The sequence below is a fragment of the Xyrauchen texanus genome, chromosome 9 (genome assembly GCF_025860055.1).
Source record: "Xyrauchen texanus isolate HMW12.3.18 chromosome 9, RBS_HiC_50CHRs, whole genome shotgun sequence".
Taxonomy (NCBI): Eukaryota; Metazoa; Chordata; class Actinopteri; order Cypriniformes; family Catostomidae; genus Xyrauchen; species Xyrauchen texanus.
Window position 1 is genome coordinate 21,030,410 of NC_068284.1, and position 27,690 is coordinate 21,058,099.

The 27,690-nt window shown below is 39.0% G+C and overlaps 2 protein-coding genes across 2 annotated transcripts; both read right to left on the minus strand.

Annotated features, from left to right (window-relative positions):
- Positions 1-6,855: 6,855 nt before the first annotated feature.
- On the minus strand, positions 6,856-13,929 carry LOC127649689 (autoimmune regulator-like). The gene is made up of 13 exons (XM_052134924.1): positions 13,894-13,929; positions 13,594-13,740; positions 10,930-11,105; positions 10,834-10,844; positions 10,328-10,441; positions 10,061-10,200; positions 8,701-8,804; positions 8,495-8,561; positions 8,351-8,388; positions 7,664-7,781; positions 7,256-7,321; positions 7,100-7,179; positions 6,856-6,987 (listed from the first exon to the last, which is right to left on the minus strand). Exons 1-13 carry the CDS (start codon positions 13,927-13,929, stop codon positions 6,978-6,980), a joined length of 1,107 nt encoding a protein of 368 aa, XP_051990884.1. The 3' UTR covers positions 6,856-6,977.
- Positions 13,930-15,266: 1,337 nt separating this feature from the next.
- LOC127649160 (ras-related protein Rab-6B-like) lies at positions 15,267-26,660 on the minus strand. The gene is made up of 8 exons (XM_052134131.1): positions 26,479-26,660; positions 23,502-23,560; positions 23,362-23,415; positions 23,173-23,278; positions 22,856-22,967; positions 22,634-22,727; positions 22,354-22,420; positions 15,267-17,915 (listed from the first exon to the last, which is right to left on the minus strand). Exons 1-8 carry the CDS (start codon positions 26,546-26,548, stop codon positions 17,851-17,853), a joined length of 627 nt encoding a protein of 208 aa, XP_051990091.1. The 5' UTR covers positions 26,549-26,660; the 3' UTR covers positions 15,267-17,850.
- Positions 26,661-27,690: the final 1,030 nt, after the last annotated feature.

Below are 27,690 nucleotides of genomic sequence, written 5' to 3' on the forward strand. Positions count from 1 at the left end.
AGGATGACATGAGCATCTGCCGGACCGAACTCCAGGTAAGTGTCGCTGACAGAGAATGCTTGCAGGTCTCCGACCCTCTTGATGGAAGAGAGCGCAATCAGGAGGGCCAACTTCTGGGAGAGGGCACTTAGCTCGACTGATTCTAGAGGCTCGAAGGGGGTTCTCTGAAGGCCCGCAAGGACCACAAAGAGATCCCATGAAGGGAACAGACATGGCCTGGGAGGTTTCAACCTCCGGGCGCCTCTTAGAAACCTGATAATCAGGTCATGCTTTCCTAGGGACTTACCGTCCACTGCATCATGATGGGCCGCTATAGCGGCAACATATACCTTTAAGGTGGAGGGGGACAGCCGCCCCCCAACTTTCCCTGTTGGAATGAGAGCACTGATCCGACTGTGCACCTCAGCGGGTCTTCAGATCGGGAAGAACACCAATTTGCGAACAGGTGCCACTTTAGGGCATAAAACCTGGTGGAGGTAGCTCTGTCTTGGCTGAGGGTGTCTACGACAGCTGATGGTAGACCACTGAGATCTGCCACATCCCATCCAGGGGCCAGACGTGGAGGTTCCAGAGGTCTGGGCGTGGATGCCAGAGGGTCCCCGTCCCTGAGAAAGAAGGTCTTTCCTCAGGGGGATCTGCCAAGGAGGTGCTGTCATGAGGGGAGGTTGAGGGGAGGACGGAGGGTTCCAGCAAGCCGAAGGCGGCAGCCCAGCTGAGTCCTCCGCATCAAACGCTGCAATGCTCAATGTCAAGCATTAACTCTTTTGTTTTCTTTGAAAGTAGTACTCATTTAGAGGAGTTTTGCTCTATTAGAGGACAACTGTCAAAGCAACCAGGGGCGTGGACTGCACTAGCGTGCAGAGGAGGGAGAAAGCCGCTGGCAATATGCCGTAGATCCAACAGGAAAGCTCTCTTAGAGGTGAGTGGAACAGAGTGAGGTTTCAGCTCGCTGAACACACACAACCACTCGGGTCCAAAGAAATAATCCCTGCCTTTTATACTCCTATGTCCGGGGGCGGGACATGCCCCTTGTGTCACTACAATCGACACAATGCCGAGTGAGTGACAGAAGGGGAACATCATAATATGTGATGTTGTTGAGCATTCAATATAGCAAAGTGTGAATGTTCAAATCACACATTTTTGTTTTTATTAGCATTTTTCATACTGTACCAATTTATTTGGAATTGGGGTTGTAGTTCAAAATAACTTCAAGTGATTAAAGGACAGATATTTTAAGTGTCTTTCCAATCAAAACTGCATTTTGAAAGTTATTAACCATGTCTACAAACGGCAATAAAATCAAATTAAAACATTGTAAAAATCAGGGATTAGATCTGAAAAATTAAGGGACAAATGGATAAGTCAGACAGACAAAAAACAAAATGCCACAATATTAATAATTGAGTTAAGTCATAATTTTTCATGAAGAAAATGTCACACATTCCATTGTTTGAGCTTAGATAAAACAAATTGAGTGAATGAGACAAATAAAACTGTATTTTCAGATTGTTTCATTGCAGTTACTTACTAAAACAGATATGCAAATCCTCAAACACTAAGCAGATCATCCCCAGTGTGTTCACTTAAAAGTAAAAACATTCCACCATGCCTTACAATACTCTACAGATGAACTTGTTCTCTCTTAAGGCCCAGGTATCCTTCACTTGCGTGTTCCGTTCCATCTCGTGGCGTGCAGTTGTGTGCGCACACCGCTCCTCAACGGATGAACGTGAATGAACGCGTTCGACACATGCGCAGTACAATTGCTTTTTTTTTTATACAATACCAGATGTTAGAGGGCGGCACCAAGTAGTGTTATTTTCAGGACATCCGCTCTGAAGGATAAAGAAGAAAAACTGAGGCTTGGCCATTAAATGAAGCAAGCGCAACAACAACAAATCGATGGAGAAAGAGCCCAACTGTACGTATTGCCACCTAGTGGACTCTTCTATCTCAACAGTCAACCTTGCTCATGCGCGTTTATCTTCGCACAGTCCACGCGGAATCTGGCTGCACGCGGACGTCCGCGGATCACACCTGTTGATGACAATTACTGACTGTGCAAGGACTGTCGCAGAACGCAGACAGGCGAAGTATAGTTTGGGCTTAATGCTTTGAGATATTAAAAAAACGTACCATGCAGACCGTTTAAAAATAAGTGAAGACTATGACGTTTTCGCGTGCATGCCCACACATGTCCGTGATTAATTAGCCTTGACTGTGTAGCTAACTCTGACACAAGCTGACAAAAGAGCCAGGCCAGTTCCATTCATAATTACCATAATACAGCGCAATAAATAGTTATACACACATCTATTCCAGCTGGCAAGATTAAGGCACAACAGCATTGAAAAACCCAAGATATCCCAAATAAAAGTATAGAACCTCCCTGCTTCTCCATTTCCTATAATGATTCCCTAAATAATGTCAAGTAGATCACCTGTTTTGCATTTGTTTGAAACCCACAGCCAAACTGTCTACTGGACTGAAAAAGTCCAGATTAATTGCAACGCATAACAATAATCCCAGTTTGAGCTGGTTTCTATCTCATCTCTCAATATTGTGCAAGCTTGTGCAGAGGAATGTGAATAGATCTATAAAAGGTTAAGAGGCAAGTATTCTACATACCTTCAGATGAATTGTACCACAAGTATTCAAAAACAAATACTGTTTTATCAGGAACACATACATACTTGCCATTTTTTCTGTTTGTTTGAGATAAGCCCAAAGTTAGTGCCCTGTTCAACTGTTTTAATTGCTATGACTTGGATATTTGAAAGTACTACAAACAGATTATTGCAGCCTTATTCTCTTATTGTATACTTTTGACCTGTTTTATGTCCGAATCTTGGCCTGTTTTATGTTTCAGTGGAGATTAGTGATAATCGCTAAAAGGCACAGATGTATTATTGTCCCTCACATACTTTTTCAAAGTTTGTGTTTTGTTACCCTTTTTGTCCTTGCCGGATGAGCTGCGTGCGTTTCCTGTGATATGCTGTTGGTCATGCCCTTCACATTCCACCCATAATTCCCACGCTATTGCTCACAATACACACCGCCACTCAAAACACATATTTGAGCCTCCACTAAACATTTGTATTGTTCTTTAACTGATGTCTGAGAATTGTACTGATGTTTTGACCTGCTTGCATTGTTGTACAGAGGATGTAACAATGCGTGCTTGTTCATAACTCAGTCTGGCTACTCTAAAATTGGTGACCTGAAATTTTTACCTTAAGGATCTATTTCTACTTGATCTAACTCATAAAACTTTTAGTGGTACAACGTGATGAAGTCGATTTGATTTAGTCAGGTTGTAAATATAGTTTATTAAGATGTTTTTAAAATGTTTTGGTAACAATTCAGACACCACTTACAGTACATATACAGTGCATCCGGAAAGTATTCACAGTGCTTCACTTTTTCCAAATGTTGTTATGTTACAGTCTTATTCCAAAATGAATGAAATTCATTATTTTCCTCAAATAAATTCCTATAAACATTACCTTATAATGACAACATGAAAGAAGTTTGTTTGAAATCTTTGCAAATTTATAAAAAATAAACAAATACAAATAAATCACATGTACAGTATTCACAGCCTTTGCTCAATACTTTATTGAAGCACCTTTGGCACCAATTACAGCCTCAAGTCTTTTTGAGTATGATGCTACAAGTTTGGCACACTTATTTTTGGGAAAATTCTCCCATTCTTCTTTGCAGGACCTCTCAAGCTCCATCAGGTTGGATGGGGAGCGTCGGTGCACAGACATTTTCAGATCTCATTGATCATGCTGATGATATAGGGGCTTTACATTTTTTTTTTTTAAATATGATGCAGTAGGCTTTATAGGATTAATCTAATGGAGAGAAAAATTTGTAACGCTTTAAAATAAGGTTCCATTCGTTAACATTAGTTAATGCATTAGGTATCATGAACAATGAACAATATATATTTTTACAGTAGTGTTAGTTAATATATATATATATATATATATATATATATATATATATATATATATATATATATATATATATATATATATATATATATATATAACTATACATATAACTGTTCATTGTTCGATCGTTAGTTCAGAATGCATTATTAATGTTAACATATACAACTTATATGTTGAAACTAACAATAACCAAGATTAATGCTGTTGTGGCAGCGGGGGCGTGGTCAAGCACCGTCCGGGAGAGAAAGCGGTAAGGGCGCTTGCACCTGAGCTATATTATGTTTAACACCTGTCTCTAATTTCAGTGAGCAAATAGAGCAGCCACCAGGAGAGAGAGAACCTGACAAGCCGACCCAATGCGCTTGTAGTTATTGTGTGTTATTTGTATAAGAGAAAACGGCAATTAAAGCCTTACCTGCATTTCCAAAGCCCTGTTTCCTGTGTCCTCCTCCTCTCCTTGAAGTCGAGTCTCACAGCTGTAAAAGTATTTTTCATTGCTAGTTCATATTAAACAATATAGTTTGATGTCAAATGTAACCTTATTTTAAAGTATTACCAAAAATCATACTACCTTTCACACTAAATGAGATACTAAACCTTTCCAGGTTTCTCTGAAATATAATATTTGCACTATTTTCAGTTTAAATTGTCGTTGCTTTTCTTGTCAATGACACGGAAGATAAGAAATATCACAAATTAACATAATTTGTTGAACCACATCAGATCAAACTTGTTGTGACCTGCTTCATTTGCTTTGGGTACTTATTGCTTTTAGGCAGAAGTTCACTACCAGTTTCAGACATGACAAAACATTACATTTAGGATATAGTATGTTTTGCTAGATAAAAATGAGACTAACGATTAAACCAGCACCATCATAAACAGTGTTGGCACTGCAGGAGAAAACCAGCCTTCTGTCTATTCTGTCTCACTGCTACATGCTGTCTGCTTTGCCAAATGTTTTCTCATATAAAAACATTTTCTTTCATGGTCCACTGAGATTTAGGGCCAACTATAATACATTCCCCACTCCTTATTTGTTGGGTCTTAAGAACAGGTAACCATAGCAACCCTGCACCATTCCAAAAATGTCTGGCCCCTGGCCTGTCACAACACCATCTGACCGAGAGTATTATACAAACTTTATGAGACTGAGGTAAAACAAAACATTGTTATACTGAGATTTTTGATAAATTCCCACTGCACTTTTTATTTCTCTGTTTTTGTACAAATCCTTGTCAAAGCAAACGAGAAGCTCTGCTCTTTGTTGACGTACATAATGCTTTGACATTAGCAACAGCATATTTCCAAGAGTGCCACATGGTTTTAATTAACATTCCAAGTGTTCTCTTTCTCTCTCCTTACCCCCTTCTCTCACTTTTTCGCTCTCTTTTGTCTCTTGAGGAGGTCAAAGAGGAAAATTGACAGTGTTGGCTCTGGACCATGCATTCCATGGGATGTGTCAAAACTATTCACTGAAAAGCAGAAAAGGCCCACGTAAGGGACTTGGACTCACACACACATGTTGGTGCGGCTATCCTTATGAGGACTCTCCATAGACATAATGATTTTTATACTGTAAGAACTATAGATTATATCACCTAAACCTAACCCTCACAAAAAAAAATATTTTTTTACATTTTCAAAAAAACAGTGTTTAGTATGTTTTGTAAGTGATTGCAATTATGGGGACAATAGAAATGTCCTTATAAATCACATTTATAGAATAATACCCTTGTAATTACCAGTTTGTAACCTAAAAAATGTTTCCTCATTAACCACCCAAAGCCACTCACACACAGGTATAACAGAGAGTGAGAGATTACATAGTTGAGGATCTTTAATAAGAATGGCATCATGTTTTACATGTTTGCCAGGCAGAATTTGAAATCCAGTAATCTAGGCTTGAGCCGTTATCACATGCATGTTGACATTTCATAACAAAAAGTCCACATTACATATTTCATCTAAATCTGAGATTTTAAAGGAATTTTCCAGGTTCAATACAAGTTAACCGAAGTCGACAGAATTTGTGGCGTAATGTTGATTACAAACATTTATTTTGGCTCGCACCTCCTTTTCTTTAAAAAAAGCAAAAAGTGTTACAGAAAAGCACTTATAATGGAAGTGAATGGGGACAATCTGTAAACATTAAAATACTCACTGTTTCAAAAGTATAGCCACAAGACATAAACAATATGCATGTTAACATGATTTTTGTGTGATAAAATCCCTTACTAACCTTTTCTGTGTAAAGCCAATGACATGGTAAACCATAAAACCCATTTAACCACATAAACGATGATTTAAACAACTTTTCGGCTCAAATAATACATGAGTTTTAACAGAAGAATTAACGTAAGAACTTTTGTCAAATGTAAGCTTCACATTTTTACCTTAAACCCTCCAAAAAATGGCCCCATTCACTTCCATTATAAATTTCTCATTGTAACCTTGATTTTTGTTTTTTGTTTTTAAGAAAAGGACATTAGATAAAAGATGTCCAAGCTGCTCTTTTTTCTTTTAATGAAAGTAAATGGCTTTCCCTGGTTACCATTCACTTTCATTGTATGGAAAAGAACATCTTGGACAATCTGCTAAACATCTCCTTTTTTGTTCCATGACCTGAAAAAAAGGTTTGAAATGAAATGAGGATGAGTAAATGATGACAGAATTTTCCTTTTTGGGTGAATGATTCCTTCCACTTGTAAATGAACAAAGGATTAAACAATTAAACACATTACATTTCTTCAAAACACTGAAATTATGTTGAATATTCTTCATCAGTGTCTAAAACACTATCTGACACTGAGGGGCTTGATTTCTGATTTTGAGATCTGATTTCTGGCAGAGGACTAGCACACACAGATCTGTGTGAATGAGTAAAGCACATAGTTCATGATGTACTGCCAAACTGCTCAGCACAGCACAGATGAATGAATGATGGTGGACTGTATCACTGGAAGTAGCCCTGAGACTCAGAGAGAGGATGGGAGATGTTATGGATCCCATCTATAGAGCTCTGCATTCATCAGGAGAAATACAAGGTTAGGACTGGCGGTTTATAGAGTTTTCATGGCTCATTTTTGCATCTATATTATTTATTTGTATACTGTTGTGAACTATGACCTCACCTCCCCAATGGACTCATTTCAACTTTGTTGAGCAGCTGCTCTAAGGGGGCTGAGCTCTGATCAGTCATGTGTTGGGTCACCTGTTGGAATACGAGAAGGATAGCATTTGTAGATTTTTAGGAAGTCCAAAAGTGTCAAAGTGTTTTTATGCTTTACCTGAAGACTTCTAGATGGTGTTTCACTCTCTGAGCCCCAAGTCCTGGAGCAATTCCTACATTTAGTCTTCCCACTGACAAGAAGAAAAGAAGATAATGAACATAAATTGTTATTGCACTTCGGAAGCATTAAAGAACTCACTGCTATTCTTTATTAAAATTACTGTACACTAACATCAGGAGAAATAAACCATCATTGTTCTAATGGCATTATGAAGTGCCTCATCACTGTCTTATTTGACACATCAGTTCAGGTCATGCAGCAGATTTATAGTGAGCTGTTAATAATCAGTTATGTTAAATAAGGGAGACGTACAAAATGTGCAGTTCTGCAATACACCAGGACCAGAATTGACCACCATTGCCCTAACATCTTGATGTTTGATCATGCATGAGACATCTGAGAAGCCTTACTCCTGAGAAATTGCTGTGTGTTATGGTAGCTCTGGCACTGAGGACAGGTGATCATCTCTCCTCTGGCGAGGTGGCAAATTCCACAGGCCACCCTGATCCCAACCATCAAAAACCTAACAGAGATTAAACATCAAGCATGAATAAATAACTCAATATAACCATCAGTATAACCTTAGTAGAGATTATAATGTATGATTCAAAGCAAAAGGATATCAATAGTTGTCCTAAAAAAAATACTTGTTTAAATACAACAATTTGTTAATAATGTTAGTAAATTGTATGCTGTTCTTTTTCAAGAGGAATATAAAAATATAGATTTTTTTAAGCGTCTTCATGCAGCTCTTTTGCATACAAGGACAGTTTATAGCAACCACAGTTGTCAAGCTCCAGAAAGGACAAAATATTTAGCCTTCTGAAACCATATAGACCTGTGTGACGAACCATTTTATATGTAAGTTATTACTGACTGATAATCTTGCCCTCATTCAAAGCTCTCTCTTTCACATTCTCATTCAGATTAAAAAAATGTGGTTATCACATATATCTACAAATTACATAAATAAAGAAACAGCAGACAGGTTTGGAACAATATGAAGATGAGTAACTAATGACAGAATTTTTCTTTTTGGGTAAACTCCTTCACTAGCCTGCACACTTCCCATTTGCTCTCTGTGTTTCTCACTGAGTCACATGAGATAATTGTACCTGGAGGCCTATGGGCTGAGGGAGTTTGCATATGAAGCAATAAGCATGTGACAAATTGAATAGACATTCAATTAGTTATTATTATTGGGAAACGTTTCCAGGAGAAATAATAATCATGCACCTGCAAGAGGGTATATGTCTTCTCTTTGGCTCTGCTGCTATGGCATAGCTGACACAGCCATGTACCACTGAAATCAAGCACAATTTTAACATTAATGACAGATATATAATTAAGAAAATTTCATATTTTAGATATTTTATATACTACCATGCAGGAGTTAGCTTGACTTGTCAGAATCCTGTGTGTCACATGACTGCTCTCTGTACCTGGGTACGGAGGTGAGGGGTGGCACCAGGAAGGCGCAAGGACAGCCATCACAGCAGATGAGCTCCCCACCGAATTTACACATTACACACTCATCATCGTTATGCTCCACATGAACACGGTTATAATCAACATGATAAATGAATTACCTTTCAATGAGTATGTGGGTAAAGGTAGAGTTTTTTCAATTTCTTCAATATCTGTGGTTTTCCTTTGGTTCAAGAAAACTTTAATGGGTTCACCTCACAAAAACACATCCAGGTAATGTCTTACATCCAAAAGAAATAATTTTGCATACAGAAATTGAAGCCTATTTTTAAGACTTTTTTAATGTATTTATTTCATTGTAACATATTCTAATGAAAATTAAGCACCTTCCCCCAAATGCACATTTAATGCATCTAGCCTTTTTGGCAGCCTGATCACATGAAATTTATGTGACAATGGATAAATGTTTGTAAACCAAAATTGCGTGCACTAGTTTTGCGTGAATGATGAGATTTTTAAAGGTGAATATTAGATCGATGTTTTAATTAGTAAAATGTACCTCCCTAACCAAAACTGTAGACTAAACCTAACCAATAGTGTCCTAAAAGATCAATGAGAGATGAACAGACACTTAATGTAAAAAGTCAATTCGGCATGAAACGCACAATTAGCTACTAATGCAAGCCTGTCATTTCATGTCGCTTAAATGGCACTGTAGCTTAATTTTCTATCCGAATGCCCTTGGCTGAGCTGAGGCTTGGTGTCTGAGTCCAAAGTCCAGGTGAGCTACAGATGGAAGTTAATCACATTGGAAAAAGTGTATAAATATAGGTGGGTCTGTAACTTAATCATTCAAATCAAAAACATTTTTTTTTAAATGTTGCGTTAGAGTAAAAGTGTTTTGATATCATAAGGTGTAAGAAATAGAGTGGAAAATAAGTGTTTATAATGTCATAAACAGCCACAGTGCCTGTGATTTGTGTGAAAGTTAATAAAACGCACAGTTGTTGTGGTGCTTCAGCAAAATGGATGATTAAATTTTTCCCTACTCAAAGCAATTTATTATTCTATGCATTAGGGTTTACAGTTATAACTGATTATCGCTATGCTCTATTGAGTAGAGTGTTTTGTTAATTTTAGTCATTATTATATATTTATTTTTTAAAATGAATGGTGCCTGTTCATGACTGATCTCCCACCACTGACTGTCATGAAAATTATACCACAAAATAAATAATCTTACAGGTACTAAAAACAATCTTAATTTTCTTTTAACAAAATATAATTTCTTAGTTCTTCATTGTTATTTTTGGTTGAAACATGACCTGGTTGACATTGATAGGTTTTGTACGAGTCACTCTCGTGGTCACCTACATCGATAGCTCTGGTGCTTAGCTCCCCCTGCTGGTGACTATAGTTGTCTGCAGTCTGTGTCTTGTGTCCGCCACATGTCTCATCCAGTTTGCCAGAAGAGTAGAACTCTCCTCCAACCTTGATGCATTTTTTGGCACCTCCTGCAGGAGAAATCAGTGCTGCCAGATCAACAGCCAAACCGTTTACACTGCAAGGTTACTCTATCAAAATAGGCTATAAGCACTTTTATCCCAGTCTGTCAATGTAGTATTAATGTGCTGAGCTCACCAGATTCAATGACTTGCTGTATTATGATCCCCTCCATTGTCCTACAGCCAGTGGGATGCTCATTGGCAGACACAGTCACAGCTATCTGAACTGAGGTAGACACAGCTTGGACTCCTATATTTAAGAGCACATTAATTCATAGGCAGCCTCATTCCTCTTCTGAAATCAATAAAATACAACTGATTCTTTATTATCAAAAAATTGTTCTCCGAATTTTTGAATTGTAAAGTCATCACTAATGCAGGGAAAATACAATGTTAAAAGGAAAAAAAATCTGCTATTTTATATTCTATATATATTTAGATTTGTAAAGAAATTCAAACATAGCCACAATTTATATTTATCTACAATTATACTTTTTAAGCATTTAAGCATACACCTTTAGATTCAGAGGCTCAATCATTTAGATTGAGAATATTGACACCATTTTGCTGTTTGAATTGAATTATCAGTTGCTTTGTGTGCCGGTGGCCAAACCTGAGCTGGTTACCACTGTGTCTGGACACCTGCTTTAGTCCTGCTAAAACACATTATACTTACTAAGACTGTGAATAAACACAAAACCACCAATGAATTTTGTCTGGCATGTGTTTATACAGTACCTTTGGGGGAGATTCATTAAAAGGGTTTCCAATTTTGGATAACACTCTTTGTTGTACTTTTTATAGAGATTGCTCCAGAAGGCCTTGAGGACAGCAGCATCTTGATCCAGCAGCAAAGTGAGGAGGAAGTAGACAGCTTTGTGGATGCCATCTTTTTTCTTTTGTTCCAAAGTTTCCTGAAGTAGATATTAGTAATGGTTTGATGTTTTAGCATTAAGGAATTATATGACATGTTTATGTTGAAAGCAGTGCTACCTCTAACATTGAAACAACCTTATACTCATAGGTGTCATTTACACTGGGGACGCTGGGGACATGTCCCCACCACTTTTTGAAATGGCTGATTTTGTCCCCACCGCTTTTTGAAAGCATTTGTTTAAAATGTTCTGAAAAACCAAGCGAACCAAGAAATGTTAAAGGTGTATTTGCACAAAAGAAAACATGGAATGCAGTTTAGATACAGAAAGAAACAATGTGCATTGTCCAAAAAAAGTAACAAACAAAAAAAACTATTATTGATTCTAAAATGACCCAAAAACATGCATGCGCCGATCAGAAATTGAACAAATTCTTGACACAGTTTCTTCTTGTCCAAGTTATCCATTCTCTCTCTGTGAACATGACAAACAGCCACACTGTTGAGTCGGGTTTGTGACATTGAAGAATGCAGCCAGGTCTTCAGGCGTCTCAAGGCACTGAAGCTTCTCTCTGCTTCAGCAGATGAACAACAACGAACAACAAACGCAGAAGTACCTCAACTTGACTGAAGAGACCACGGACCTCGGGAACCATGTTCCTCATGATTTCTGACACTTCTGAGCAGGTATTGAAGGTGTAATTGGCAGTGAACATGGCCAGCTGCACCTTTAGGGACTGGAACTGCAGCTCTGGATACAGATCAACCACGTCATCAACTTGACCAGAGAGTAGGACTTTCTCCAGCTTGACCAGGTGCTGTAGCCCTTCCTGTTCAAACCGCTTTGTCAGCTGTGTTGTTACAGTGTCAAGGACTTGGAAGAACTGTACATGGTAGTACTCCTGATCTGTGGATGGAACGTAGGGCTCAGCTGGGCCAGTATGTCTCCTCTGTGGCTTTCGTAAGTGTGGCATCTTTATTGGTTCGATGTCCAAAGATGTAACCAGGTCAGTTGCGCTGGTGTAGACTGTGATGAATGCTTCTTCTGTTCATTGGCTCTGAAAGTGTTTTTTCACATAGCAGGGAGTTAGCAGGGAGTTAGCTGACGTTAGTTAGAAATTCCATGGGACTACCGCTCCTTTCCAGCTTCATGGATTTGCACTCTGGCCTGAGCAGGAATGGATGGACAAACTGTTTGAGCGTTTTATGCCGAGTATTTTTGTGTTGTTGACTGGCCTACGCTATGCCCATTTTTGATGCGCTGTTATTGAATATTTTTCCCGTCCTGCCGTCATTTTTTTCATCTGATCTTTAGTCCCCACCACTTTTCAACACAAATTGACGCCCGTGCTTATACTGTACTGCACTTCTGTTGATGCTATCTCCTGCACTTGACTGTTGCACTTGCATATCCTCATAATATTTGCTTTTCCTCAGCATCTGCCTCTAGCACACAATATCGAGACGTCAGTAATATTTTGCACAGCTTTGGTCATCTATTTCCACACACACTGCAACTTCACGCTTATGCATTATTTGTTTAACTTTTGTGTATTTCGTAGGTCTTTTTAAATATTTGTATTAACACATTACAATAAGGTTCTATTCATTAACATGACAACTCTTAGAAAGATTTAGCATGTTAATGTTGCAAGGACATCTTGATAAGGATATTGGTTTTTGCAGATTAGATCTTCTATACTGCTGCTTCAGAGCAAGTACTGAGACTTGCTACTGCTAGAAAATACACAAACATATTGAGTTAAGCATGTGGGCATATCTGCAAAACTGAGCAATTGAAATGTTAGTAAAAGAGAGAGACTGGCTACCTGATTAAATGTCAAAGGACCAGTCAGCATACACCATGCGAGCCGATTGGCATACAGATAACAGCTTGCTTGCACCACATAGAGAGTCATCACTGAATTGTGTTAATTTAATGAATTAAGTATCATGAACTAACAATGAACAATATTTTATAGCAACATTTATTAATATATGTTAATGTTAATTTATGAAAATAGAATTGTTCATTTTTAGTTCATAATGCATTAAATGATGCTAGCATAAATACATTTTAAAAATCTATTAGTAAATTAACAGTAACTGTGAAATTAACAGGAACCAAGATTATGAAGTGCTGTAAAAATATTGTTCGTTGTTAATTTGTGTTAACTAATGTAGTTAACTAATGTTAACAAATGTAACCTTATTGTAAAGTGTTACCAATATTTATCTTATGCGTATATCACATATATCTCTTTAATTGACAATTTTTATATACTTCTGTGTATTTTTCTATACTATATTTTTACATTTAATGCAACAATCTTATGGTATAGAAAAAATAATCTCATTGTACCTGATCAGTGACAATAAAAAGCTTGATATAAAATAAAATGTTAAAACTTAAAAAATTAACAGACATCCTTAAAAAGGGTATTTCATGAAACACAAAATACAGTAGGCTACTATTTTGAATTAAAATGTAAAAAAAAAAAGTTGCCTCTTTATGGTCTGTTGTTTACACACAGAATCTTTTCAGAGATGATGTCGTGATCAGCCAAGCCATACAGTAAGGGGAAGGGGTCATGGATTGCCATTGCGATCTCAGTTCTACATGCTCGTAGCTGGAACCGGAGGTCAGACTCACCCTGACCTTCAACCAGTTCACTCTTTCATAAATAAAAGCGTTAATAACATTATATATTAAATTACATCCATCATAAATCTTTTAGAGATAACATCTCTTACTCTGTACCTGTTTTGGAATATTGGTATTCTGAGCATAAATGTTAAATAAGCTAAATGTAAACAAGTGTACATACAATGTATGCTGGTTGTGGTGATGCCTGCAATCTCATATTTGGTTTCCTTTTATTTAGTTTGATGGCTGTCAGTGATTAACATGGACTTATTGTGACTGGTGAATAAATTTCCCTTATGCTCCTTGGTCTCTAAGGCTCCAGCTACCCAAGCCATGGGCTGCTCTCACTGCTACCATTAGGCAGGCAGTATTGCAGCACCATGACCCACACCAGCTGACTACATGACAGCTTCTTCCCCCAAGCAATCAGACTTTTGAACACTTGATCTCTCATGATCAATATACACCAGCACTGCACTTTATTAATCTATTATCTCACACTGGACTGTCATAATTCTATTCTCCACAATACAACTACTATATATATATATATTTGTATATACTTTTTATTTTTTATTTTATGTGCACTCTATATTGTGTGTATTGTTTACTGTACATTGTATATTATTATTGTGTTGTGTAATTATGTGTACATTTGATATGTAAATTGTGTTGTGTAAATATGTTGTTTATTGTAAATTGGTATATGTCTCGTTACTGTCATGACTGCTATGTTGCTCGGAACTGCACACAAGACTTTCACCTACTGTTGCACTTGTGTACATGGTCGTGTGACAATAAAGTGATTTGATTTTGATTTGATTTGACAAACAATTTCTCAATGTGAACAAACTACTTTTGGTCACCTGTCTCTCCTGTGAACTAAAGTTTCCACACCAAGGGGATTCCCAGTCTCTGCATCACTATAGATGTGATAGATGCATGTAGTTTAATCATTAATAAACCATTTGTAATGTTGAGTGGGAAACATTAATATAATTTTCAAAGGCAATGCTTAAATAAACCAGAGCTATAATTGATGTTTGTTTTTAATGAACCCTGCAGCATTTAATTTCTTATATTTTCATAAAATGAATAATTAAAATGAATTTCATAAAAAAAAAAAATAATAATAATAAAAAAAAATCAACTTCAATATGCCCAATTACTACTGGATTAAATAGGAACACTTTTTTCATTTAAAGTATTGTTCACCCCAAATTTTTAATTCTGTCATTATTTATTCACCCTCATGTTGCTAAAGATCCATATGACTTTTCATATGTGGAACACAAAAGGAGATATTAGGCAGAATGACAGCCTCAGTCACCATTCACTTTCATTGCACCTTTTTCCACACAATGATAGTAAATGGTGACTGAAGCTATCATTCTGCTTAACATCTTTTTTGTTCCACATATGAAAGAAATACATATGGGTTTCAAGCAGCATGAGGTTGAGTAAATGATGACAGAATTTGCATGTTATAAGTGAACTATCCCTTTAAGAGTGAATAAGGAACAAATCTGCATTGTAACAGTTGACAGTGTGGTATTAAGACATGGATTTTATTGATATTTTTTTCAGACAGATGTCATGCTCATAAATGTCCTTACATAGTGAATAATGAGTCAACTACACTGCTCTACACAAACCTATGGCAACCACTTTGACAGATTCAATCCCCTCATGCGCTTTCAATAGCAACGTCCTGTTCCTACATTCATTCTTCCCCTTACATGACTGTTCTGTAGTTCTTTTTAACCACTGTGAATTGGCTGGATGTTGTGATGTGAATACAATATTTTATTAAAGGAATCATTTAATCACAGAACATCATAAATCCATCAGTTGCCATCTGTCTATTACATATGTGTTCTCAGGTAGCCATACAATGAAAGCTTTGTATTGTGATGTCACAATAACAGAAGGCACAACTAGTGTACAAAAGTGAAAGATGTCGAAACAACAGAGGAAACGGAGGATTGAGAAATGTGAATGTGAAATGTGAAAGATGACATACTCTGTGCCCTGGTCAATGCACAATCATCCCTCCTCAACGTGGTCCCTTCAATTATCTGCTGTATACATCAGAGAAATGCTCAAGTCAGCTCTAAATACCAACAAATCAGTCACAGTAATTCCTCATGTCCAACTAAAAATGCCCATTTTTGTTCGAATTAATAGAATTATTGGCACCAGAAGAAATCTGACTAAAATTAAATATATTATATATGCCTACTATATCCAATATACTAAATTAATTCAACAATCTCTATAAAGTCAATGGTGTTAATCAGTGCATTAATGTAAACAATTTTGGTAACACTATTCAATAAGGTTCCATTTGTTAACAACATTAGTTAATATGAAGTAACAATGAGCAATACTTTTACAGCATTTATTAATCTTGGTTAATGTCAATTTCAACACATACATTAATACATTTTTAAAATCAAGTTGTATATGTTAACATTAGTTAATGCACTATGAACCAATACTAACAATGAACAATTGTATTTTTGTAAACTAACATCAACAAAGATTAATAAATGCTGTAAAAAATATATCATTCATTGTTAGTTCATGATACCAAATGCATTAACTAATGTTAAAGAATCGAACCTCATTGTAAAATGTCACCACAATTTAAAATATAAAACAAACAAAACAAATAACATTAAAGATTATAGATACTACTTTATACAGACTCATAAACAACTCACATTCCTTTAACGTACTGTTGCAATAACCTGAATGTTTTAAGTGGACTACAGGCACAATACTGCAGTAAATTTTCTCTCAGTTCAGTGCTATTCAAGAAATGTCTTCACTTTGGAGCTTAAGACATTAGCTAGATACAGTACATTTTGCAGGATTCTCAGAGACGAAAGTGATCACCTCCAACAAGCATTTCGAATTTCAATCTACACATCCATTCGACATGTGTCAGAGAGTATGAGAGCTTTACTACACAGGATATTTGATGGATAAATGACAATCATTTGCAAGCAAAACAATACATTTCCTTGTCAGAACCCAGAACAAAGTACATGTATTTTCTAAGGCTCACCAACAAATGTACTTTCCTCTCCTTAATCTATTGAATGACACTTTATCTCTTAATCTTTGTTCTAGTTGGCTGCAAAATAAAATCAACCTGCATATTTATGGAAAACGTCCTTATACATTTTTTAGAGGTGTAACAGGAGTAATACTAGGCCTTCATATAAAGTATCTCTTAAAATGAAATGATGCTAGTAGATCAGTAAATCTGTATAAGGCATGAGCAAAAAGCCCAAATCATATGTAATATTTGACTACCAATGTATGGCTACAGGTGAGAGAGAGAAATGAAAAGTGAAGCCCTTGTCATATAAAAAAGAAAAACAAAACAACATTTGTACAAGTGAACATAAACCACGTCTAAATGATGGATGTTCACAATAATATAAATACTATATACAATACAGTACCGCCTAGCGGATCTAAAGTGTATACTTTAAGCGAGCAGAAAATTCCATTAGTTTTTTGCAACAGTGCCACGGCACTTTAAAGGTTAGCCGGATAGTACACACACCTATCAGTGAGGCATGGTACTGGATTAGCATGTAGGATGTATACACAGACCCACACTAAGACTTTTCACAGGATCTTTCTTTTTTTTTATCTGAGTTCTTGTTACTTTACTATTAATGTGTAAGGACCAAAAGACGTGACAGATTCTAAAAGTTGTCATACATGCATACTGTAGACGATTAAGAAGGCCATTTATTCTGACATCTCTCTTAATTGTTAAGCTAATTTTTGTGAAGGCATCATTTAGTACTTTTGTAATGTACAAAAATACAAAACATAACAACTGAACCAATCTTGAGTTTTTGTCCAATGATGGTACACATGCCATTTCCTGTCTTATATGAATCTGTTAGTCACTTTTTTAAATGACCTATGAAATTATTTTGGCAATTAAACTGACAATGTGATGTTTTTCTATTCTTGCTGAAGAGTATAATTTTAGACCAATTCAGATAGATGTAAAAAGCCTAAATCTGATCATAAATTTCCACTGGATGTGGACTCATAGGAAGCAACAGAACAAGCGTGTGGTGTAAATGAAGGTCCATACTGCTTTCTACTAACAGGAACACCCGCTTTCAGTGGCCGGAGGTTCTGGTTGTTTGTCCAGTTTAATGTCGATCACTGTGAGGAATTGTGTGTTAAGGAAATCCATAATGACTCTTATTAAATGTATTACTGTTTGAATCGTAGGTTTCCAGATATCTACAAATAACAGAGGCATTGAATGGTGGTTATAGCAGGGAGCTACTCAACAGTAAACATAAAAAAATATGTGCAACAACTATGTAGTCATAGAGATTTATGGAAACTCTTGCAATACATTTGCAAACACAAAGTTTTGTTTCTATTCTTAAATATACATTTTGCCTTCAAGTTGGGGTGATTCATCATTTATACGCTTTGATTATATAAACATTTAAAGTCAACATTATATGTTGTTTGTAACCCATTTTACTTATGTAATATGAACTATATCTGAGTTAAACTGTCTATTAAATGAGAAAAAATGTAGGGTGGGACTTGATTTTATCCATTGGGAACTGACTGGATAGTGAAAATTGGGCGCTACATGTCAGAATAGACCAAGGTGTGCCGGAGGGGTGGGGTGGAAACATAAGAGTGCTTGCAGAACAGTTGTTTCAGAGGCGGAGCAGGTTATTCATTTGTTTCAGATTCGATCATATTTTTCTTTACAATAATGTGCACAGAATCAGGTACAATAAGACCAGATGTTGACTTTAAAAGTAAAGTGTGTAATTTATGCACAATTAGCAAGACCTAACATAATTGCAAAAATAATTTGGTTATTTGAATAGCCCCACGTCTGCCCCTGGTCAGACAAACAAGTAGACCTGCCCTTAAGTTACTATGTCAGGCTCTTTGGGACCCACAAACACACAGCATTTACACTTGTCAGGGGAATGGCTTATTTTAAAGATCCCTTGAAATCAAAATGAATGTTTTGTTGCTTTTAGTCCACATCTATTAGCTTTAAGGTCATCTATATGCTAGTGTACTTCTAAATGTTGCCAAAAAAATGAGAGCCAGAGGGGGCGGGTGCAGGTGAAACTAATAACAGAGAACATGCACGCTAACAAGGGGACTGTGGAGTTAAATACGGGACGAAATGGGCAAAGAAGAGGTAAGGGCAAAACGGGACAAGGTGAATGTTACATAGCCCCCCCTCAAGGGATCGGATACCAGACGATCCCAACGAACAAAGGTGGCCACGGGACAGGAACAGGGTCAGGAGGCCAGGGAAGAGGCCACAGGACAGGAAGAGGGTCAGGAGGCCAGGGGAAAGGCCACAGGACAGGAAGAGGGTCAGGAAGTCCGGGAAGACGAACGGTTACTTGGGGAGTTGGCAGAACCAGGTGAGGAAGGGTTTCCGGGGGCAGAGCCACGAAAGGCGGGGCCGCAGATGACTTGGGAGACGGAGCCCTGGAAGGCGGAGCCGTGAGAGACTCGGCAGGCGGGGCACTGAGAGACTGAGGAGGCGGCGCCGAGGAAGGCTCGGGGGGCTCAGGAGGCGGAGCCATAGGGGGCCCAAGAGACAAGACGTAGGAGGCTCGAGAGGCGGAGCCCTAGAAAGCTCTGGAGTCTCTGGGAGCAGAGCCATATGAGGCTCGGGAGGTGGACCAGTAGGAGGCTCTGGAGGGGGAGCCGTAGGAGGCTCGGGAGGCGGAGCCCTAGAAAGCTCTGGAGTCTCTGGGAGCAGAGCCGTAGGAGGCTCGGGAGGTGGAGCCATAGGAGGCTCTGGAGGGGGAGCCATAGGAGGCTCGGGAGGCGGAGCCGTAGGAGGCTCGAGAGGCGGAGCCATAGGAGGCTCGAGAGGCGGAGCCCTAGAAAGCTCTGGAGTCTCTGGGAGCAGAGCCGTGGGAGGCTCAGGAGGTGGAGCCATAGGAGGCTCTGGAGGGGGAGCCGTAGGAGGCTCGGGGAAAAAGGCTGTGGAAGACTCGAGAGGCTCTAGAGGCGGAGCCCTGGAAGGCTCGAGAGGCTTGAGGGGGGGAGCCATGAGAGACTCGAGAGACGGAGCCCTGAGAGGCTTGGGAGGAGGAGGAGCCCTGGAAGACTTGAGAGACGGAGCCCTGAGAGGCTCGAGAGGAGGAAGAGCCCTGGAAGACTCGAGAGACGAAGCCCTGAGAGGCTTGAGAGGAGGAGGAGCCCTGAAAGACTTGAGAGACGAAGCTCTGAGAGGCTTGAGAGGGGGAGGAGTCCTGAAAGACTCGAGAGACAGAGCCCTGAGAGGCTCGAGAGGAGGAGGAGCCTTGGAAGACTCGGGAGACGGAGCCCTGAGAGGCTTGAGAGGGGGAGGAGCCCTGAAAGACTCGAGGGACGGAGGCTTGAGAGGCTCGAGAGGAGGAGGAGCCCTGAAAGACTCAAGGGACGGAGCCTTGAGAGGCTCGAGAGGAGGAGGAGCCGTGGAAGACTCTGAGGGCGGAGCAGAGGCCGGCAGAGCCGTGGAAGACTCTGAGGGCGGAGCAGAGGCCGGTAGAGCCGTGAAAGACTCTGAGGGCGGAGCAGAGGCCGGCAGAGCCGTGGAAGACTCTGAGGGAACCTCTGTGGTCTTGAGCACAAGACGAGACTGGGGAGAAGGTGCCCTCTTCCTTCTCTTTCTCCTTCGGCCAACAGGGAGCGTGGCCATGGGGACGGTCGAGGTTACAGACGCTGGCTCTGGGACGGTCAAGGCTACAGGCGCTGGCTCGCTGACCGTGGCAGGCGTGGGCACTGGCTCGCTGGCCTTGGTAGGCTTCGGGACTGGGGCCGTGGCAGGCTTCGAGATTGGGGCCATGGCAGGCTTCGAGACTGGGGCCGTGGCAGGCTTCGAGACTGGGGGCGTGGCAGGCTTCGAGACTGGGGGCGTGGCAGGCTTCGAGACTGGGGCCGTGGCAGGCTTCGAGACTGGGGCCGTGGCGTGGAACTCTGGTTCAGTGTCTGCTTCCCCCACAGTAAATGAGGAACCAGCGAACAGTAGGGCGAGGTCAATAAATTGAGCCAGGTTGAGGGAGCAGCGACCACCAGGCATGAACGAGGAGGTTGGCTCATTCAGTCCACATTGAAAAATGTCTTTCAGAGCCACCTCATCAAAGTTCACCTGGTTAGCCAGGGCACAAAAGTCAACCACATAAGCCTCCAAGGGTTGACTCCCCTGACGCAAAACCAAGAGTTGGGCCGCTGGGTCCATAATATTAAGGGCACGGTTTAAAGTTCTAAAAACGCTGCCCTGCATAAAAAACCCTTGGCAAGCGTCCAAAGAGCCATCAAACCTCTCGGGGGGTGGAAAGCTTACGGCGCTCGCGGATGCGTTGAGAGCATCAACGGGCTCAGGGACAGACACAGGCGGAACAGGGTGAAATTAATTAGAAATAGTACGTACCTGCTGCCCCTGGGCCGCGAGCGCTCGGTCACGCCTCCCAAACGTAGATCCTCGCGCAGAACGTGCCGTGAAAATCCGCTCTAGTGAGCTGTGAAAATCCACCGGGGGATCCATTGTGACTGTTCTGTAAGGTTGGTTATTCTGTCACATACACAAGTTGAGACAGTCACAATGTCGGGGTAAAACTGCTTTATTAAAAAAAGCAGGCAACAGTACAAAGGGCAAATCCAGAGAAGCGTAGTCAAGCGGAGCGTAAGGTCAAAGCCGGGAAATCAGTAAATATCAAAAGGGGCAAATCCACAGAAGAGTAGTCCAGGGGAGCGTTAGGTCGAAGCCGGGGAATCAGAGTATATCAAAGGGGCGAGACAAGTGAGAGGAAAAGACAGGGGATACTAGGGGAACACTAGAGCTGGCAAAGCGAAGGGGTAAACTAAACAATAACCAACAAGAGTGAAGCGAAAGGGCAGCGTATAAATAGGGGTAAACGAACAGTGCAGGTGAAACTAATAATCGAGTGATTGGGACGAGTGCGGGTGAAACTAATACTCTGATGATTGTGAGCGAGCGCCAGAGGGGGCGGGTGCAGGTGAAACTAATAACAGAGAACATGCACGCTAACAAGGGGACTGTGGAGTTAAATACGGGACGAAATGGGCAAAGAAGAGTTAAGGGCAAAACGGGACAAGGTGAATGTTACAATTGTGATTCAAAACATGGATATATTATATTTTACTCGCTTGTTTCTCATTCATCTGTATTGGCACCGGCTCCAGCCTCATTGAAAGCGAAGTCTGTGATGCGCTGTGTTTGTTTTAGGGCTTGTTATACAGTAACAAGATTTTGGAAGTCTTTGGAAAAGCTGGCCGGTATTGTGATTGCTTCTCAAGTTTACCCAGAAAGCGGCTCTGACATGACCAGCACACGGTGGAAAGGGGTATGTTTATGTTCTATGTATGTGTGAGTGGCTGTAAACTAAAGCCTATTGGCTATTTAAAAAAATGGGACATGTGACATGTCCCACCTACACTTCCTGTTTCAGTAGGAAATACGTAAAAAAAACAAATAGAATTGCGCTTGTCAAGGCACTTCACAGAGATTTTAAAGTTGTCTATGTCAGATGAGATAAGAGAAAGTAGTTAAACATAAAACATCACTTTGAATTTGTAATGCATTAAAGGATACTGCCTTCTTTGTTGTTTTCATCCAAGCTCTCCATTCCAGGCAAAGCAGCAGCCACTCGTCGAAACAACTGATAAGCGAAACAGAAAGCAAATACAATCAAACAGAATATGTTTTCAGTACGGACTGCCTAAAGCCCAAATTGCACCAATTCAGTGGTTAAATCAAATCTTTTTTTAGAGCTTTTCATGTGTCATGTTACAGGGCATGAGCTGAATTAGATTACTTTATTCGATCAAGTCCATTTGCCATTGAACAGACAATGTAGTGCTGCTATACTCACCTGTTTAACGTTATTGCCAGTCTTTGCACTAGTCTCAATAAACATCACATTCAACTCCTTGGCCCTCTGCTCCCCCTCCTCTATAGTGATTTGCCTAGAGCAAATTGCATCATAATGCACAGTAAATGTAAAAGAAAATATGAAAAAAAAAAAACATTGTGGCAATGAATGACAAATGAAGAGTGCTGCACAAAAACTTATAAATGACATTTAATTACTCACCTCTTTTCCTCTAGGTCTGTTTTATTGCCCACCAGCATGATAATTACATCACTTCCTCTCTCTGTTCTGACATCATCAATCCATTTGGAGGTTAGTTGGAATGAATTGACATCTGGAGAAAAAGGAGAAAGAATGTCACACAGCCTGAAACACAGAGGAGGGATGTACATCTACAAGCCTATATCAAATAGCTGTAAGACACAAAAGCAGTTGCACATACATATAGATCAATCTATTGATTTGAGGTGTATGCATAACGGTGTTGTGTGTGTGTGTGTGTGTGTGTGTGTGTGTGTGTGTGTGTGTGTGTAGCTCACTTGTGATATCATAAACCACCACAGCCACTGTGGAGTCTCTTATGTAGCTCGGGATGAGACTCCTAAAGCGCTCCTGCCCCGCAGTGTCCCATAGCTGTAACCTCACCTGAAGAAAAATAAATATTTTTAGAAATACTTATTTCTTCTGATCACTCCTCCAGGAACATAATTATTTTCAAAGCTTCTTACAGTTCGGTCCTCCAGATACATGGTTTTTGATAAAAAGTCAATTCCAATGGTTGCCTGCAATGAAAACAAAATTCAAAGTGAGATGCAAGACAAAATGGCAAATCTTGAAAATGTTCTGCATAAGTTGAATGAGAGTATACCTGATAAGTGTTGTCAAAACTGTCATACATAAACCTTGTTATCAGCGATGTTTTTCCAACTGTAAAATTAACCAACAAAATAGGAAACGAATCAGATTTTGATTGAAAACTCACAAACAACCACCACCGAACAATACATCACATTAATGGCAAACTGTGACCCCAGATAACACTGCTGGTCACATTCATTCCACGTATTTTCAATAATTAAATTACGATATCTTTCTGCAATGCTTATCAAAGTGTCTAATTTCTGTGCCACTAGCATCACAAAATGAAATTGCATAAATAATCACTGTTTTCAAGCAGATTCCACAAAAACCCTTCTTCAAAATCAAACAATTGTCCAAACATGTAACACTTTACAAAGGTTGTATTGTTAACATTAGTTAACATGAACTAACAATGAACAATACTTTTACAGCATGTATTAATCGTGGTTAATGTTAATTTCAACATATACTCACTGAGCACTTTATTAAGAACATTATGGTCCTAATAAAGTTCCTGGCGTGGTCTTCTGCTGTTGTAGCTCATCCGCCTCAAGTTTCGACATGTTGTGCATTCTGAGATGTTATTCTGCTCACTCTAATTGTACAGAGTGGTTATCTGAGTTACCGTAGCCTTTCTGTCAGGTCCAACCAGCCTGGACATTATCCGTTGACCTCTCTCATCAACAAGGAGTTTTCGTACGCAAAACTGCAGCTCACTGGATGTTTTTTGTTTTTGCCACCATTTTGAGTAAACTCTAGAGACTGTTTAGTGTAAAAATCCCAAGAGATCAGCAGTTACAGAAATACTAAAACCAGCTCATCTGGCACCAACAATCATGCCACGGTCAAAATCACTGAGATCACATTTTTCCCATTTTGATGGTTGATGTGAATATTAACTGAAGCTCCTGACACATATCTGCATAATTTAATGCATTGCATTGTTGCCACACAATTGGCTAATTACATAATTGCATGAATAAGTAGGTGTACCGGTGTTCCTTATGAAGTGCTCAGTGAGTGTATACTAATAATTATTTTAAATCAAAAGTTGTATTAGTTACCATTAGATAATGCACCATGAACTAACATGAACAAACATTTATTAAATAATATTTAAAAAGATTAATAAATGCTGTAAAAAAATGTTTTGTTCATTGTTTGTTCATGATACCTAATGCATTAACAAATGTAAACGAATGGAACCTCATTGTAAAGTGTTACCTGCAAACAGACACCATTTGTTCAGCCAATGTTGCTATGTCGGGATGGACAGGCCATTCAAATAAACAGTGGAATGTTTTGATTGTGCCTTTTAGGAGAAGTCAACCTAAAAATGTTTTTACTTATCATTGATTCTGCATATTAAGCTGGGATATGAGAACGAATTTTAGCATTGAAAAAGTTACACAAATCAGCTTAAACCACAGTCCTTCAAATAAATTCTACATCTTGAGCAATTCCACAGAGACTCTCCAAAGTCATTTGGACTTCACTGTTGTTTAGTTTAAAAAATGCGGCAAAACATGGAGTGATTGTGACAGCAGAATTCCTAAGTACACATTTCATACACTTTCTGGCCATCAGGTCTGGCCTGTTTGTCAGGCTGAGCAGAGATCCTAAAATCATCATCGGACACAATGCCGATATTTATCCTACAGCTCATTGAATTAGAAGAGGGAATAATACTCCTATTCATCTACGGCCTCACAAGAAGGATTGGGGTTGTTCTGCTTATGTCTTTAAACAAGAACAACCAAATATTAGCAGTAGTGAGCTTCAGGACCATGGACAGCAGAAAACAAGTGGTCTTTTGGCATTAACTTGGCATTAAATCCTAGAAAAACAAAAGATTTTCTAGTAGGTTTGCTAATATCTATCAGCAAGTATGATTCCATCCCCATGAAGAGAAGATGAATGTGCTGCCAGTGCTTAGGTGCTGTGTGTCATTTGGACCTACTTTCTGCTACAAATATTTGTCATTAAAATCTTCAGATCTGCAATAAGTGTAGTTTTAAAGCTTTTTTGAAGCTTAAATACCATATAGTGGGCCCTCTGTCCTTATGGTGCTCCCAGACATAGGAGCAATGAATGATGAAGAGAACACAGCATCAAGATGTATAAACCACTTACTGGTGCAAATGTTTACTGAAAGCTAAAAACACCCCATTAACACGTGAACTTTTAAGTGACACAATGCAAATGTTATTATAATTTTTTTATTATTCTTTTTTTGTATGTATGTAGGCTATGTCCAGTCATCAAATGTCACGCTCACAAACGCCCGTCTGATTACGTCTTCACACCAACACTGACACTGATAAGATCATCCAGCGTTATCCAAATGAATAAACTACGATGTCTGTTCACATTATATATTGCAGGCTGGACTTATAATTCATGATTATTCATAAAATAACGCGTGGGTGTTTATTTTTGCTCTGCTGAAGATTCCACAGACTGGGTGTGTCTCTAGACACACGGGAAATGCAAAGCCTCTGCGCCTTTCTGTTTCATGGGATATTAAATCAAATGATGTTCAAAGGAGAATGCATGAAAATACACCTAAAAAATTTATTTGGCTTCGATCATCTCATCCATTGCATTGTTTGGGCTATTTAGACTGCACTAGAATAGGTGCGATCAATAATATTCTTAGATCTTCTGCCTCCAATGGAAAATGCAACTGACACTAATAGATGTTTACTGAGTTTTACAAATATCGATGGCACGAAGCGTTATATTAACAGATACATGTGTAATGGCGCTGCATAGCTATACATTTTCATGACTAGTCAAAAATCAAACATACGCAATCGACTTGCATATGACAGGAAATCAATGAGAGGCATCTTTTGAAAATACACCACGAACAAGCAGGTAGGGACAAAAATACAACAAACAAGACGTTAATGTACTTCATGCATGTATTAAAAGGTTAATGGGTTCGTCTAAACCCAGTCGTGGCAAACCCAAATACTCACCGCTTTGCTCTCCTAAAAAAACAAGTTTGAATTTCCGTAAAGGGTTCCCAAAGTCACTTCCCATGGACATGATTGCTTTTATTACACAGCTGAAATGGCTAAATATGTACAGGTGCCACCAGTCTTGCGAGAATGCAGATGGATAATCTCCGGTGCCGAATCGATGGATATTGCAGTGCTGCTCCGCGATGTCAATTCTACAGTCCAGTGCGCATGCGCAGCTCTGGCGATACGCCCGTCTGATATCACTGTGTGTTTACGGAAATGCTGCTCAAGCTCGAGAGCTCTCTTCTCGCATTAAACCGCAGGCCATGCATCCGTTGAGCAATGTATTTGTGATACTGCATCTTAAAGTGTGTGCTACACATATCTATAGTATCACTATAAAGTTATAGTTGTAGGTATTTTATGTAGGTTAATTTTTTTACACTCAATATAGGGACTGAAGTGAACACATAATTATCAAAATAACGAATGGTGCTAAATACTAGCAATTTGCTGTTATTATCTTAATAATGTGTGTTGGTACATTGTATTTGGAAATTTTAACATGCTACATCACAGTTAAATGTTACTGGTAATTAGGTGACATAAATAAGGTAAATTAGAAACCTAATAATTTACCTGTGGAGTGTTTGACAGTACATTGATGTCTAAAAGAATTAACTTGTATTTGAGGGTTGTAAACTATTTCACCTTTCACTGTGACTAATAAAGCATCTAATAAGGTAAGGAAACTACTTGTTTTATATTAGTTATGGGCCTGTTTTTAATTATTGGATAAGATGTTAGAGACAGTAGAGGGAGAAGTGGAACAGGACATGATTAGGCCAGATTCATACCTGCATCCCCATGAGCACATAATTCTTATGTGTTGTGATTTATGTGTGTGTGTGTGTATATATATTGTATATATATTTTACACCAAGGACAAAACAGTTCTGAAACAGTGAGTTCTCTAAACAGCATCCCGTCATGCCCTTTTGTCCTGTTGGACATAAATATGTAAATCATCATATTCCAGTACAGTCCTAGTATGAAGAAGTGAAAAATGAGGGAGAATTATTTAAACCATTAATACAGTCTTTACTTTTTTCAGCAGAGCAATAATATATTAAAACAATTAATGTTTTTAATTAATTTAATTAGGTAATAATTCCTGGTTTTGGGTCTTTACAGAATGGAACAAAAAAACAGAGGACAACATCTCCT

Excerpts from the sequence above, each read along its gene's own strand:
- LOC127649160 (XM_052134131.1), bottom strand. The coding sequence starts at position 26,548 with ATGTCCATGGGAAGTGACTTTGGGAACCCTTTACGGAAATTCAAACTT. Across the intron at positions 23,561-26,478 it reads TTTTTTAGGAGAGCAAAGCG|TTGGAAAAACATCGCTGATA; the intron begins GTGAGTATTTGG and ends TTAATTTTACAG. Across the intron at positions 22,968-23,172 it reads GGTGGTTTATGATATCACAA|ATGTCAATTCATTCCAACTA; the intron begins GTGAGCTACACA and ends CTTTTTCTCCAG.
- LOC127649689 (XM_052134924.1), bottom strand. The coding sequence starts at position 13,929 with ATGAGATTGCAGGCATCACCACAACCAGCATACATT. Across the intron at positions 10,201-10,327 it reads ACAGCAAGTCATTGAATCTG|GAGGTGCCAAAAAATGCATC; the intron begins GTGAGCTCAGCA and ends TTTCTCCTGCAG. Across the intron at positions 7,180-7,255 it reads CACCATCTAGAAGTCTTCAG|GTGACCCAACACATGACTGA; the intron begins GTAAAGCATAAA and ends GTATTCCAACAG.